General features: G+C 37.5%; 1 protein-coding gene across 1 annotated transcript in view; it reads left to right on the top strand.

Annotated features, from left to right (window-relative positions):
- NOC3L (NOC3 like DNA replication regulator) overlaps positions 1-16,955 on the top strand; it is a 32,983-nt gene extending 16,028 nt beyond the window's left edge. Inside the window, exons 11-21 of the mRNA XM_055425045.2 lie at positions 2,868-2,999; positions 4,671-4,751; positions 5,080-5,180; positions 7,274-7,346; positions 7,432-7,495; positions 7,582-7,653; positions 7,988-8,169; positions 9,393-9,521; positions 10,204-10,301; positions 12,205-12,289; positions 12,640-16,955. Of these exons, the coding sequence (XP_055281020.2) occupies positions 2,868-2,999; positions 4,671-4,751; positions 5,080-5,180; positions 7,274-7,346; positions 7,432-7,495; positions 7,582-7,653; positions 7,988-8,169; positions 9,393-9,521; positions 10,204-10,301; positions 12,205-12,289; positions 12,640-12,768 (1,146 nt within the window). The 3' untranslated portion in view covers positions 12,769-16,955. The remainder of the gene's footprint in view (positions 1-2,867; positions 3,000-4,670; positions 4,752-5,079; positions 5,181-7,273; positions 7,347-7,431; positions 7,496-7,581; positions 7,654-7,987; positions 8,170-9,392; positions 9,522-10,203; positions 10,302-12,204; positions 12,290-12,639) is intronic.
- Positions 16,956-16,999: the final 44 nt, after the last annotated feature.

Here is a 16,999-nt window from a genome sequence, read left to right as displayed (position 1 = left end):
TTTTTTTTAACATGCACGATGTGATGATTTAATGTATGTATACACTGTGAAATGATTACTACAGTCAAGTTAACACATCCATTACGTCTCATAATTATCTTTTTTTGTGTGGTGAGAATATTTAAGATATATTCTCTTAGCAAATTTCAAGTGTATGATGGAATATTATTAACGAACGGTAGGCACCATGCTGTACATTTGATACCCAGAACTTATTCACCTCATAACTGAAAGTTTGTATCCTTTGACCAGTTTCCTTATTCCCTCCACCCCCTGGCAACCACCATTCTTTTCTCTGGTTCTGTGTGTACCACTTCTTGAGATCATACAGTATTGGTCTTTCTGTGTCTGGCTTATTTCTCTTGGCATGATGTCCTCCAGGCTCATCCATGTTATCCCAATTTGCTTTATTCATTCATTTGTCCAGCAGACATGTAGATTGTTTCCATATCTTGTCTTTTGTGAACAGTGCTGCAGTGAACATGGGTGTGCAGGTGTCTCTTTGAGATACTGGTTTCATTTCTTTTGGATATATACCCAGAAGAGGGATTGCTGGATCATAGGATAATTGTATTTTTCAATTTCTTGAGGAGACTCCATACTGTTCCATAATGGCTGTATCAGTTTACATTCCCACTGACAGTGTATTAGGGTTTCCTTTTCTTCCTAACTGCACTGTATGCATGCTTGAATGATTAGTTGCTCAGTTGTGTCTGACTTCTTTGCAACCCTATGGACTGTATCCTTCCAGGGTCCTCTGTCCGTGGGATTCTCTGGGCAAGAATACTGGAGTGGGTTGCCAGTCCTTTCTCCAGCGGAATCTTCCTGACCCAGGAATCAAACCTGGATCTCCTGCATTGCAGGATTCTTTACCGGCTGAGCCACCATAGCCTTTCTAACAGATGTGAGGTGGTATCTCACTGCCGTGTTTATTTTCATTTCTACGATGATTATGCTGTCGAGCATCTTTTCATTTGTCTATTGGTCATTTGTTGTTCGTCTTCTTTGGAAAACATATGTATTTAGGTTCTTTGTTCTTTTTTAAGTCAGGTTATTTGTTTTTTTCTGTGAGTTGTTTGAGTTCTTTAGTATTTTTAATAATACCCCTTACCAGGTACATGATTTGCAAATATTTTCCCCCATTCTGCAGACTGCCATTGCATCTGGTCAGTGGTCTCCTTTGCATGTGAAAGGTTTTCAGTTTAATATAGTCTCACTTGTTTGCTTTGCTTTTGTTGCCTGGGCTTTTGGTGTTATATCTAAAAAATTAATGCTCAGACTAGTGTCAAGGAGCTTTGCCCCTGTGTTTTCTCTTATAGGGGTTTATGGTTTTGGGTCTTACATTTAAGTCTTTAATCCATCTTGAGTTAATGTTTATGACTGATAAGAGTCCAGTCTCACAGTTCTGTATATGGATATCCAGTTTTCCCAGCACCAATTGTTGTAGACACTGTCCTTTTCCTGTTATGCATTCTTGGTTCCTTTACCAAAGATTAGTAAGGGACCATATGTTGACTCACTGGAAAAGAGTCTGATGCTAGGAGGGATTGGGGGTGGGAGGAGACGGGGACGACAGAGAATGAGATGGCTGGATGGCATCACTGACTCGATGGACATGAGTTTGAGTGAACTCCAGGAGTTGGTGATGGACAGGGAGGCCTGGCGTGCTGTGGTTCATGGGGTCGCAAAGAGTCGGACACGACTGACTGACTGAACTGAACTGAATATGCTGCTTTCTTTGATTTGGAGTTATTTATTTGGGGAGGGGGCTTCCCTGGTGACTCAGCAGGTAAAGAATCCACTTGCAGTGCAGGAGACACTGGTTTGATCCCTGGGTTGGGAAGATACCCTGGAGATATTTTATGAGCACACAGAATACCTAAAAAATACTAAAATCTTCTGATACCTCGAATGACTTCAGGTGCAGTATTTATGCTTTTAATTCTTGCTAGTTTCCATTCCACACTTTAAGTGAAATTCTCAGCTTTCTTCAAAATGTACATATCGGAACTTCAAAATAATACAAACCTGTAGTTCTCCAACTCCCCCGCCCCCCAACACACACAAACAGAATGCTGCTGTAACTGCAGGTCAGTAGAGTGGTTTCTTCCCCAGAAAATGTAGGATTTTAAGCCCCTTTGTCTTTGTGTTTGGATGGCCGCTGTAGCACAAAATACAGCAATTTCTGAATTAGTTTCTGATTTTTTTTTTTAATGGTTTAAGGCAGTAGTACTCATGGTCCCTGGACCAGCATCGGCTACGCCCCTATGACAGACCTGCTGAATCAGAGACTTTGGGGATGGAGTCTAGCTGTTTGTGTTTTAATAAGCCCTCTGAGTGAGTGTGATGTTTGGTCAAGTTGGAGAACCACTGGCTTAAAGAAATTGTTTTAAAATGAATAACACTAGTCTTCATATTATTTTTTTATTGGGGGGAAAAAGATTAGAAATGTTAACTGCAGAATTGAATCTGATTTGGGAAATGAAAGCGGGTTTAGAAATATCTAAAATATCCTCTCCTCCCATGCTGGTCCAACCTTTTCTGGCCTGTCTGCTCTTGTGATCCTATCTACCAGTGCTACATTGTGTTTTCTTCTTCTTCTTATTTCATTGCAAAGTAATATTATGTGTATTTAGACAAATGCTAGTGTCCAGTCATAGACAAAAATTACTGAATATGTTTAACAAAAAGATAGTAGAACTTTGTGTAAAAAGTGATAAAAGATGATGCAAAGTTTTTTTGTTTTTTAAACTTTTTTTTTTTTAGCTTGAAGGAAGGAAACAACATTGTTTAATGCTTATTCTGTTTAAAGTATTTGAGAACAATATAAATATTAAGCTGTGTATTTGTGTTTTCTTCAATAACAGATGTTAAAAACATTCTTGTGCCTAAGAATCAAAGAAATAGAAGTGAAAAAAGATACAGAGGATATTAATAAACCAAAAAAGTTCATGACTTTTAAGGAAAAGAGAAGAACTCTATCAAGAATGCAGAGAAAGGTTTGATTGATTTCCTTTTTGGTTTTAATTGGTTTTAGAGTAAACGCATAGGCTCAGGTAACAATCATACTTAAATCATAAATATAAACATATTTAGAGGATTTTATTTTCCCCAATTATTGCAAAGAAGTGTTTTATGAAATCAACTTTAACTGACAATTTATTAGCAAAGAGAACAACAGGTGAAAAGGTTTTCTTGCCATGTTGTCTTTTATCCTTTGGCTTTTTCTTGCCATGCTGGCTTTTAAGATGTCTTAGATTCGTTATGATAACACAGATTCCTTCCTTAAAAGAAAGGGTGTATTCATGTGAAGTTGGCAACAAAACAGGTTTTAATTGAATCTTGTTTCTCTGTTGCTTTGTATTTGAAACCCAGGTTGAAATTCCAGACTTTTATTTATTTGCTATGGGACTTTGTAAACTTTTTTTTTTTTAGTATTTTGAGAAATAGAGCTAATAATAGCTCTGTCTTGCAGGGGTCACTGTGCTGTTTAAATAGACTAATACAGGAAAACCACTTAACGGAGTGTACAGCACTGGTGTACTATATAAACGTTAGTTACCACCACCACCATCATCATCATGATCTCTTGTCAAAACATTTCTAAACAGTTTATTAGGTTATCCAAATGGGTTATTAAGAACAAAATAAAAAGTCATTTCCAGGAATATCCCATCTTTGAATGGGTCTAATAACTTTTGAAAACAAGACAGAAATATCAGAGCGGGAGGGGGACACATGTATACCTATGGCTGATTCTTGTTGACGTTTGACAGAAAACAACAAAATTCTATAAAGCAATTATACCTCAATTAAAAAATAAAGTTTTAAAAAAGGCAGAAATATCAAAATAGACTTAGTGATTGTTAACAAATGAAGGCTAATATTTAAATTATTTATACTACACTCTCCTAATGTAGGTTGGACATGCCTGTTAGGAATAGCATGTATGTGGCCACCGTGGGGAATCAGAGACTCTTAGCAGATCTTTAACAACTTCATGTGAGGGAAGGAAACTATTCCTCGGTCAGTCCCCTGTGTCTCAGGCAACGTAACAACCACTCTCTGCTGCTCCTACAGTAGGAGGGAGTGGGAAAAAATTGTTTTCTTGTTGAATTCCTATATGTATAGTATCTAGTTTTATGCATTGTATGTAAATAAGTTTGGGAAGTATTGTTGATGACTGGTTTCCACATTATATGTGATTTCACAATAACAATTCTTTCTAGGCTGAGCATGTCCTTTTCAAAGGAATTTAAGTTATAGAACATTTAAGTTACAGAGAGTAACAATAGAATTTAAGTTACAGAGAGTAGTATAACATATCCCATGTATTTACAATTCTGAAGAGCAAGTATTAATACACTTCAGGTTTTTTGTTGTTTTTTTTTTTTTCTTGAAAAGAAAGAAAACACTAGTGATGGAGTTGGAGTCTCTTTGTTCCTCTCTCCAATCCCATTCGTCTGCCTTCCTCCTCGGAGGCAGCCACTGTCATAAATTTGGTTTGTATATGTTTCTTATCCATGTTTTTCTATTTTTGCTTGTATTTGTGTCTGTAGACAATCTATGGTATTGTATGTGTTTATTCATAATACTGACATATAATGCGTCTCTGAAGCTAGCTTCTTCACTCAGTGGTACGCCCCCCTTTTTTTTTAATCTACTTTCAGTGGAAGAAAGCAGAAGAGAAACTAGAGAGAGAACTTCGGGAGGCAGAAGCTTCAGAGAGTACTGAGAAAAAACTTAAACTGGTAGGCGGTTTCACACAGTCTCTTATGCTTTTAAAAATGTTTTGTTAAATGATCTTAACTAGAGACATTGTTTCAACTTATGGTTATATGATTTTGGTTTACTTCACGGGGGCTTAGGTGTATGATATGCAGGAAATGTTAATCTGATTGATGATGGTAGTTTTAGGAAATAACGGGATGTGTGTCTTCATTCTGTTTTGTTGAAACTCTGAAGTTTGAATAGCGAGGAGGGATGCGAAAAGACAGACTGGGCTTTCGAAAGTGATAGTTTTGGTAACTTGGGAGAAAGTGTACTAGGTTATACTGAAGTCATTTTGTCTGTTCTCAGCACACGGAGACTCTGAACATCGTATTTGTAACCTACTTCAGAATACTGAAGAAGGCCCAGAGGTCACCTCTCTTGCCAGCAGTTTTGGAAGGTCTTGCCAAGTAAGGGCTGTGTAGGTTGAAATCTTTTAAATTCTTTCTGAATAAATAAGACCAAAATAATCATGAATTTTAAACAGGGTTCACTAATGATAACCTCGTGTACTTCTCAGTTCTCATTCCTTTTTTATTTGTTACTAGCCTTTCCTCGAAACTGTTCCTAACACTACACATTTTTTGGTTTTCTCATCTCAAACCTGTAATTTTTTTAATCTCCTTCACTAACTCTTTCCTCCTGCTGACTCAGTTCTGACTGTCCCTAAGATTCATCCCTTAGTTCTGGTTTCCTTCTGCTCTGTAGTCAGTTTTTAGTCTTGTATAATCTGTTCCTCTTAAGATAGGTCCTTTTGTATTTTTCTGTGAAGCCTGATGAACCTGTTGGGGGATGTGAGCCAAAGTTATGGTTGTCATGATAGTTTTCTACAATTATTTGAGATATTGTCCCATAAAACAGTGCTATCTAATAGAAATATAGTGTGAACTACATATGTAATTTAAAATTTTCTTTTAACCACATTGAAAAGGAAAAAGAAACAGTGAAATCAATTTAAGTATATTTTACTGAATTTATTTTATATAAAATATTATTTTGACACGTAGTCAGTGTTAAACATTAATGAAATATTTGGCATTCCTTTTTTCATAATGTATCTTCGAAAAGTGGTATATATTTTATATTATAGCATATCATCTCAGTTTGGACTAGCCGCATTTCAAATGCCTGATGGCCAGTGGCTACCATTGTTTGGCAGCCCAGCTTTAGAGATAGGACTAATGTCTGGAAGATAGAGAAAAGGCAGATTCTGTTCAATATAGAAAAAATTACTTTCTAATGACTAGAACTGTTTGGTGATGAAATGCTTTGCCTCATAAGATAGTGTGGTTCTTGTCATTGAAAGAGAGGTTAGTGAGAGATTCAAAGAGAAGGTATTATTACATTAGGGAGGACCTGTTTGTTTTTTCAGTGACCAGTTTCTTTTTTTAAACAAATTCTTAATAATGGTCATTTATTAATACAAATTCAAATAATGCAGTTAAAAGTTAAAAGATTGTACATTCCCTTCTTTCCTATACCAGTATGTAAATCTGCCTACCTACCTTCTTTCGTGTAGATTGAATCTTTCACACAAATGTATACTGTTCTGTAACTTTTCTTTTTTTGATGAACAGTTATTCTGGGTATCCTTCCTTGTTAGTACATACAGACCCACTTTTAAGTTCATGATACTCCATTTTATGGATATATCATACTTTATTTTCTCAGTCCCCAGTGCTACACTGGAAATAGCTTCCGTGTACTTGTGTGCATATATTGCTAGGTCAAAGAATATGTTCATTTTAAATTTAGATAATTATTGCTGTATGACGTCTCCAAAAGGTTGTACCAATGCACAGGGGATCTGTGACCTCTAAGATCTTTCCCTCTAAGATTTACTTAGTGTCAAAGGCTCTTGTACTAATACTGAAGAGATATCCTGACTTGAACTGCTTCAGTGCCTTACATTTTATAGTGTACAGAGTGCTCTGATATTTAGTAGCTCACATGATTCTTTAACTCTATTGAGTGATCTCAGTTATTTCTAGAAATAAAAGGCCAGAATTTAGGATTATGGTAATTAATTGGAGAGCCTGAGCTGGACACTAGGTCCAACATTTATTTTTTTTAAGCTTTCCTAGGGTCCATTTTCTTATTAATAGCAAAATCTTTCCTCTTTTCCTTCTTCCTGCCCCACTTTCCTAGAAGCTGTAACCGATGACTCCTTTGTTACTTAGAACATCACTTGGGCACCTAGTCAGCATGTCTCAGAGAAGTCATTTGCTCTTAGCAACTTCTTTCTCTGCGCAGGAGTATTTTTGAAATATATTTAATTTGTTTAGTGCCTCATATACTCCTGCTGAGTATAGTGTCTAGTTGTGGCTGAATTGTCCAAGAGGCCAGTATGAATTAATGAAAAATACAATCACTATCATCTCTAGCATAGCTACCATTTTGAAACAAGTAATATTAAAAACATGGTTTTAAAGTCAAGTTTAATTTTTAAGGTCTTTATATCTATTTTTATGTTACCTTTTAACCAAATTTTGTTTCATTCTAGGTTTGCTCACCTTATAAATGTGGAATTTTTTGATGATTTATTAATAGTTCTACATTCTCTCATTGAGTCTGGTGTAAGTAACTCTACTAATGAATTACTTTTTAAGATATAAATTGTAGTTGTTATTAATATCCTTTTTTTGTCTTTGTCTTTTGAAGGACTTAAGCTATCAAGAAAGTCTTCACTGTGTCCAGACTGCTTTTCATATTCTTTCTGGGCAAGGTAAGATAGTTTCTTAACCAAGTTTTGTTTGTCTTGGCCTGTGGAGGCTTAAACATACCTAATTGATGTTTGTTGTCATTTCAAAGGTGATGTTCTGAATATTGATCCAATGAAATTCTATACTCATCTTTACAAAACACTGTTCAAGTTACATGCAGGTACGTATGTTTTAGATAATGTGTCTTTAATAAATCTTTATCTTTTACGAATATGTTGTGACTGCAGTTCTAGTTGATGAGAATTGAGAAATAGGAGCTGGTATATAAAATGCTGGTCTGCCAGTTCCACACATCTGTATTTCAGAAAACTTTTGGAATTGACTGGAGAATTCCAACTCGGAGCAATACGTGGGCAGGGTAGCACTGTTTCATCAATTAGGGAAGTGATGTGGGACAGGTACGACAGGTTCATCTGAGATTTTTCGAGTTCAGTGAAGTTGCACAATGAAAAAGGGATGAGACCAGCCCTGAAGGGTCTTATCTGCTGTTTTAGGAGCTACGAATGAAGGTGTTGAGACCGTCCTCCAGTGTCTTGATGTCATGCTGACTAAACGCAGAAAGCAAGTTTCTCAACAGCGGGCCCTTGCATTCATCAAGCGCCTTTGTACCCTTGCTCTTCACGTGCTTCCAAATTCGAGCATTGGCGTCTTAGCAACTAACAGAATATTAATGCATGTAAGTAGGGTGCAAAATAGAACGTAGTTCTTGCTATGTAACAATGGTATTTTGTTTGATGTGTGTCTTTTCCCCATTTACATTATTATTTTAATTATAAAAGTAATTCATATTTGTGATAAGATTACGTAATAAAAGAAGTGCGTAAAATTATGAAAGGAAAACATTCCACCCTTACTGACACTTTCCAGAAATAACCATTTTTACCAGGTGGTGCATATCCGTCCAGAAGACTTAAAAAATTCATATATAAATGTGTACAGTAAATACACACAAGTAGTAATCACTCAGTCATGTCCAACTCTGCGATCCCACAGACTGTAGCCCACCAGGCTCCTTTCCATGGGATTCTCCAGGCAAGAATACTGGAGTGAATTGCCATTCCCTTCTCCAGAGGATCTTCCCGACACAGGGATTGAACCCTGGTCTCCTGCATTGCAGGCAGATTCTTTACCATTTGAGCTACAGGGAAGTCCTAAACACACACAAACAACAGAATTTTTTTTCTTTTAATAGAGAGGGGATTATGATATAAATTTCTGTTCTACAACTTTTCAACACTTACTGGTGACGAACACATTTTTGTGTCAGTACAAACACAGCTACTTTGTCTTGTTAATGACTGCTGGTTTAACATGGTTCTTACTGTGTGAAAGCACTGTTACAATGCTTTGCAAAAATTAATTCACTTAATTTTCATAGCAACTCTGAAGCAGCTACGATTTTTCTCATTTATAGATAGGAAAAACTGAGGTCCAGAGAAATTAAGAAACTGCTAGTAAGTTGCAGAGTTGAAATTAAAATTTAAGCATTCTGGCTTTTACACTTTGCATTTTTCTTTTGATGGATGTAAGTTGTTTGCTTCTTTGCTATTATAAATGATGCTATAGTGAATATTCTTATATGTGTATCTAATGTAATTATTTCTATAAAAAGGATTCCTAAAAGTGGGGTTGCTGAGTGAAAGAATAATCTGTTTTCTTTTGCAAGATGAAATGAATTCAAAGCAAGCTAGGAAAATATTCTTTTGCAATTTTTGTTCTGTTATGGAGCAAACTTAAATTGCAGAAATTAAAACTAGGTATAAAGTCATGTACTTATATCTTTTACGTAACTATAGAACCAAATTATGTTTAAATGGAAATAAAAGTACAGAATCCAGTAGCATCCTTAAAATTAATAATATTGCTTTAATTAGTCCTTTTTATGTGACATTTTTGCAGACTTTCCCTAAAACAGACCTGTTGCTTGACAATGAATCTCAGGGAAGTGGGGTTTTCCTTCCTGAGCTGGATGAACCCGAGTACTGCAATGCTCAGAACACCGCTCTTTGGGAATTGCATGCACTGCGGGTAAGAGTTCCCCACCCCCCTCCCCGAGCCCTTTCCTTTTTGTGAAAAATATTTTTCAGTTTTTGCCCAAGTAGTTGTAATTACCAGAGAACTTAATGTATTCTGTTTGGGGACTGCCTTTCCTACAGTTCCTGTCTTAATAGTCCACATCTCACTTTGCTTTTGCTATTAAGATGCTGAGATGCATTTTCTAAGGAAGCAGAAAGTGGTGAGTATTGCAGGGTGAGATTTCCTGAAATCTTTCCCTGACACTGTTCAAAATAGAAGATTTGTTATCAGGCATATTTGTATTGGGTCCTATCCAGGGAGACTTTGGAAGCCTGCCAGTTTCAAGAGGGTTTCACCTATGTTGTGACCCTATAGTGTGAACAGGAGCATTCGAGTGGAAATACATTTCAGGAAACCTGTTGTAAACCTTTTTTTTACTCTGAAAGAGAAATTGCCTTTTGATTTTCCTTTTCATACTGTAAAAGCAAGACTAAGCTACATCACTAGTAGCTTGGTCATCAGACTTGTATTGGAATCTTGTGAGCAAAGATACTGTTTTTTCTGTGGGTATGTGGTTCTAATGAATTAGATATGCGTTTATGGTTTTTAGAAAAACTGGTGTTTATTAAACTGTGGCTTGTGTCTTATGAAATACTGACCCGCGCAAAATGTGGTTGTGCTCTTTCCCCTTTAGCGACATTACCATCCCATAGTGCAGAAGTTCGCTGTTCACCTCATCGCCGGAGCCCCTTCAGAAGGCTCGGAAGCGCTCAAACCAGAATTGAGCCGAAGGTAGTACTTAGCGTCGCCTTATTAGAGAACTGCAGATCTCAGCTGATAGCTGTTTTGACTATGAGAAATCTGTTTTTTACAAAGTAATAGATTTCAAAATGGAAAGTGGCCAGTTGGTCATCTGGATTTGGTCCACTTCATATTCTTGAGTTATTCCAAGGAAAAAACATTGCTAACTGAGATTTGGTTTGTTTTGAATAATTACTTTTTTTTTTTTTAGTTATAATAAGTTTCACACATACAGGTAAGTAGTAAGAATAGTGAATCCCCAGGTGCTTATTATTTAGGTTCAACATGTAATAAGATGATGCCATATTTGCTTTATGTGAAGATCCCTGAGTCTAACCAGACTCCCTTTTTTCCCCATCTGTATAGTTCTGCTAGGACCAGAAAGGGAGACGTGAGGAAGCAGAGGGAAGAAGTGCTTTGAACCCTGCCACCTAGAAGGCAGCAGTTTCTCTTATTAACCCTCACAACTATCTTTTTGTGTCCCTGACCGGTCAGAATCTGGACTGGCACTTATAGTGTTCATCTTTCTCTTCCAGATGGGGAAAGGGGTCCTCCTAAAAGAAGTTTCTTTACCCAAAACTTTTTATTCTGAAAAATTTCAAAGTACAAAGAAGTTGAAACAGTAGTAATTATTTTTTTCTCCCCCCAACCCCCATACAAGATCAATTAGGAAATACTTCATTCTATAGAAAAGAAGACACGTTTGTGATAGTCCCACCACTCAGAATTAATGTTGTGCTATAGATTTTCCCCTTCCATTACAGCCCCACTAGTTTCTTTAATCAGAGACCACAGACAGGTGGCCTGAAAACAAGGTTTTCTGGCCTCTTCAGTGTTTGAACAAAAGTCTGATTAGCTGCTATATTGTAAAATTTGGGGGAATTCATATTTCCAGCTTCTCTTGAAATACTGGGAGAGATGACAAAACAGATTTGTATTTTTACATCATAATAGCTCCCCCCTCTCTTAATGAGGTATAAATTGTAATTTCCTATAAACCCTTTTCCTTCTGGGTAGGATAGAGTTAACCTGTGCCCTTCTTCAGTCTCAGATCATTAAGGATTCATTTACATGCAAGGGTATGGACATTTATTCTGTCCTGATTGGCCTCTCCTGGCTTCTACTCCAAGCAAACTGAAGAATTACGCTGTTGGAAATCCGTGGAAGATAACTCCATGCCTTGTGTTCTCATGACTAACTTAACACTTCGTTGTGTATCTTTCACATAACTGATTGAGTTGGGATTTGATCACATTAAACTTGAGGTCTTTTGCTCAGCCTTCTTTCTGTTCAGGCTTATATTTATCAGTGTATATGTATACCAGACCTATCTGAGGTGGATTTAGTTGGATAATGAAGTTATAATATGGGGATTTAGGACTTATTTTATATGTGTGTTTTGCTGGTTTTCAAAGAAAACAAAAGCACTAATTAGAAAAGATATATGCATCCTTAAGTTCATCACAGCATTATTTACAATAGCCAAGATATGGAAGCAACCTAAGTGCCCATCAATAAATGAATAAAGAAAGTGAGGTATATATGACTGGAATATTACTCAGCCACGAAAAAGGTATTAAAGCTTGCCCTTTGCAACAACATGGATGGACATAGAAGGTATTATGCTAGGTGAAATAAGTCAGAGAAGGACAAATACTATATGATTTCACTCTCAAATGAACCAACAAAACAAACAGCCATGGATACAGAGAACAGTGAGGTGGTGCCAGAAAGGAGGGTATTAGGAGGGGGAGAGAAGTAGGTGAGGGAGATTAAGAAGTATACATTGAGTACAAACTGTTTTCTCTGGGTATGATCTAATTCTTTGGGTACAATCTTACTTTTCAAGTTATACAGATTGGTGTCTTTACATTTCTCATGTTTGTTATTATAGATCTGCTGCAGAACTCTTTGAGGCTTATAGCATGGCAGCAATGACCTTCAATCCTCCTGTTGAATCTTCAAACTCCAAAAGGAAGGTATGTGATAGTTTTCATTATCTTTTTAAGTGATGAAATAAAAACTAAATGTCTCTTAGTAACTGATTTCAACTTGCTAAATTGTTTTCTAGGTGGGTTTTTTTTTTTTCTTTCATGTTTAGGAGTTGATGGTAGGGTGAATTTCTGGGATTGGAATCCTGTGGAGATAGGAGACTGCTCATTCAGTGTAGACTAGCTGACATGTCCAAGACCTGACGCAGCCCCTGTCATCATTAGGTTTCATGTGCTGGTTTGATGTCAGCTGTTGCCATTTTTAACTTTGCTCATGGCTTGTCTTTTGCTTACAGCATAAGCAGACTTTTAACTCATACTTCTAATATTTTTTTCAGGATCAAGTTTTACAAGGGGATTCATTTCTGAATGAAGAGTTAAATCAACTGATCAAAAGGCATTGCAGTCAAGTTGCTGCTCAGTTGCCTCTGGATTTCACCAAATGTTTGGAAACATCACTGCGGTAGCAGAAGAACGAAGAGTCAGTGGACTTCATGCATATTTGTGTGTTTGTGCAGGTGTACATAAAGATATATTGTTCGTTTAGGACCTCCTCTTGAGGAGAAAGAATTATCTTTTGCGTGGCACAGGGTTCTGCCCCAATCCTAAAAATACGCACAGGAAAATCAAGACTATGAGATTGCTTTTTACCAGTCAGTTACTCTTTATAACCAAATAAGTCTATTTTTATTGCACCATCATGACGGAAGCGAGAAACATTCTAAATTTGAGTGTATATATTTTTATGAAAATTTTTGAGAAAAGGAAAAATAGCTTGCAATTGGATACCAGATTCTTTGGCTCTTACTGGACAATAAACTTCAAGAAGTAACCTAATTTGGTATATGGGAAAACGAATGAGTGCTCATCATGGTTGCTTTCATGGAAAGTTTGAGTGTGATTCTAGTCTCTTTGAAGTCCTTCATATTTTCTGACATGCTCTGGTGGGAAAAAACAAGTCTGAGACTTTACCATTCTGTCTTAAGGATAAAAGGTATCCAGTGAGGGTCTTTTGGGCTTCCCAGGTGGCACTAGTGGTACAGAAGCCACCTGCCCATGCAAGAGACATAAGATGCGGTTTTGATCCCTGGGTCAGAAGATTCCCCTGGAGGAGGTCTTGGCAACCCACTCCAGTATTCTTGCCTGAAGAATCCCATGGACAGAGGAGGTAGGAGGGCTACATGGGATTGCAAAGAATTGGACACTACTTAAGCGACTTAGCGTGCATGCAGCATGAGGGGCTTTTATTTTATTCCCCCTGCCCCTTTTTTTTTTAAATGGATGAAATGCCTATTCTTAGGAATATAAATAAAAAGTAGTATTTTATGTGACTGTTGCCATATTCTAGAAATGGCCTATGAAATAAGTGTTTTAATTACCAGTTTATAAATATTCTTTACTGTGAATAGTTGAATAAAAAAGCTTCCTTTTTCTATTCTTTTGAGAATTAAAAAAAAAATGCACAGCAGTCCAACTAGTTTCTAAAATCAGTTTTAGGTTTGATTACTTAATGGTGAGAAATGTATGATTCAACATATAAATATTTGCTTCTAACCCACTTTTTAGATATTAAAAGCCAGAAATGTTATGAATATTTGTTTAGATGACCAAGGGGTCTTTCCCCAGTGACCAGTACATGTCACAAATCATTTATTTTTCCAAACATACATAAATACATTTATATTTCACTTTGGCAGCAGAAACTATACTTTAAATGAAAAATCAATTTAAAAATAGAAGTTCATCAACTATTCCACAGTTGCACTATGCTTTTAACCTTCTTGTTACATATACAGAGAATCACAGTGGGACCATAAAATTATACATCTTATATTTGAATATCCTGTATGAATTGCTGCTGCTGCTGCTAAGTTGTTTCAGTTGTGTCCAACTCTGTGTGACCCGATAGACAGCAGCCCACCAGGCTCCCCAATCCCTGGGATTCTCCAGGCAAGAACACTGGAGTGGGTTGCCATTTCCTTCTCCAATGCATAAAAGTGAAAAGTGAAAGTGAACTCGCTCAGTCGTGTCCGACTCTTAGGGACCCCATGGACTGCAGCCTACCAGGCTCCTCCATCCATAGGATTTTTCCAGGCAGGAGTGCTGCAGTGGGTTGCCATTGAATTGAGGATGAAACATACTTGTGCACTTAACTTCTACAGTCTTGTACTGATGGGTTTCATTTTCAGAGCTAAATATGATAGTCAATAATAATACACACACTTACAGCCCGAGGCTATTATAAACTAGTCTTAATATCTGTTTCTTTAGATAAATATTGAACACCTACTGTATGCTTAGCACTGTGCTAGGCACGTCACAGTGAACTGGGGTAACAACAGATATATGATACAGCCTCAGTCTTCCATGCCCTTGTATGCCGAATCAAATCATTTTTGTTTGAATGAGGCATTACCCATTTGAGTTTCAGAGTGAGTTGTCTTGAAGTTCAGATACCTGTATCATCTGAAACAGGGAAGGTTTCAGAGGCCTGCTTGATCGCAGACTTCAGCATAGCATGTTTTGGATCTAAGAGATGTATACAAACAGCTTGGTGATCTTGGAGATTCAGTATCTCAAAAACATTCAGGAATTCCTGTCAAAATCCTTAGCCATCAGGCAAGGACTGTACTTAGGAAGTTGATAGGTAGCAATGGCAGAGAACATGTAAGTTGTTAACAGTGTACTGTATCATGGAAATGTTGACTGAGGGGTGGGCTTGGTGTAAGAGGCAGTCTCCTTTTCTAGTAACTTTTGGAGGGCCCAGGGATTCCCCTGTTGCTGCTGATGTGAGAGAAACAGCTGGAGGGGTTCAAGGCTGCCATCTAGAGATTTCTTTTGCTGTAGGCTGCCTCTCACTGTGCCAAGTTTAAGATCAGACACCAGCCAGGAAAAATCCTCCTTAGTGGCATGGGAGCAGAGTTGTGGAGTTTTATATTTTAGTTAATTCTGTTTTACCAGACCAGTGCACAAGGTCTGATTACTTTTCGGAATTAAGCAAGGCCTGTGGGTATCTGGCACAGGAAGGAGGAGAGGCCTGCAGAGATACTGGAAAGGGAGAGAACAGAGGAAAGGAAAGATGTAGTTTTTAAGAAAAGTTCATATGGAGCCACTGGGGAGGCCAACTGTCATTAATGAGCCTCTGTTGTCTCCAGAGCCATCAATATGGGAGACCTTTGTTGAAAAGTAAATTCAACTTTTGACTTGCTTTTCTTGAGTCTGGACTCCATATTTCCCGCCAGCTGGAGAATTTATAAATAAATAACTTTTACTTTTTAAGGATGACATGAAAGGAGGTGTTCCTTCAAGAGGGCACTTTCTGCCCAGATAACGTTACTTCCTACAAGTTTATCCTCACTTATTCTCAACTCCTTCACACCCTTATGTGATCTTATTAGTTGGCAAAACAGTAAATTCCAGATGAGGTGATAGGAAGTTACTCTGTTTCTTCTGGCGTCACATATCACATTGGATTCCCAGTCTAAATCCTTTCCTGCCGTGTAATCTTAAAAGTTGAAATCATCCAACAGAGACAGAATTCATGCTCCTTTCTTTCTCGGTGAAGCATCTTAAAATATTTTTCCTCAAAATCTTATAATAAACCCAGCTTACATATTTAGATTCTTTCCCATATCAACTTTACTGATGAAAGTTTGCTACCCAGGTTTTTAGTAGTCCGAAAAGTATGAAGTGGTAATGGGTATAAGCCTGGGTGGCTATTTTAGATGCATTCTAAACAGTAGGACAATTTCTTTCATTTGGTATACTAATGCAGCTGTATAATTCAGAGAAATTTTAAATCAAAATTTCTTACTTTTGGCAAACACCAGGTTGTGCTGGTTAGTTGTAATAATAGAGTAAACCCTCTACATTTTTGAGCAATGTGTCCCTCCTAAAATCCCTAGGACTCAAATACCATAGAGTATGTACTTTTACCTCACAATAGGATGAACAATCAAGATGGGTTGCAACATAGGCAGAAGGCTGGGTTCACTCACTTCCTAAAACCACTCAAGGTAATTTTATGCTAAGGACCATGAGGTGGGATGGAAGGCTTAGAGTCAAGGCCAGTTGATAAAACCTAGTGAGACCAGTCTTGCTTGCCATCTTAACTACTCTGCACAGTTTTCATCTTGACTCTAGCCAGTTAGACTAGTAATTCGATTTTAATGACACAGTAAGCCCAACCAGGGGCTTCTCTGGTGGCTCCGTCAGTCAAGAATCCGCCTGCAATGCAGGAGACCTGGGTTTGATCCCTGGGTTGGGTAGTTCCCCTGGAGCAGGATATGGCAACCCACTCCAGTGGGATTCTCTTGCCTGGAGAATCCCCATGGACCAAGGATACTGGTGGGCTGCAGTCTATGGAGTTGTAAAGAGTCGGACGTGACTGAGCAACTAAGCACAGCAAAGCCCAAACAGATGGCAAAAATGCCGATTAGTTGAGACAAGTTTGATTACGGTTTCTGGAAAATTTTTTAAAGTGAAGGGAGCATTGTGCGTTTGTTGTAGTGTGATTATTTGATTTAAAAAGAAACCTGTAGTACTGTACAAACAGCATCAACTTGAAATAGCCTGAATGCTGTTGACGAGCAAACGGTGGATCTTTTAGCAATAAGGCTTTGACTTAGTCAGAACTTCCAATAACATGAAAGCTGTGTTGTGTGTTTTTGATACTTCTGTTAGAGTACACAAAGAACG

The sequence above is a fragment of the Moschus berezovskii genome, chromosome 12 (assembly GCF_049115385.1).
Source record: "Moschus berezovskii isolate FMDL1 chromosome 12, NW_MosBer_1.0, whole genome shotgun sequence".
Lineage (NCBI taxonomy): Eukaryota > Metazoa > Chordata > Mammalia > Artiodactyla > Moschidae > Moschus > Moschus berezovskii.
This window is presented reverse-complemented; position numbering and strand designations above follow the sequence as displayed.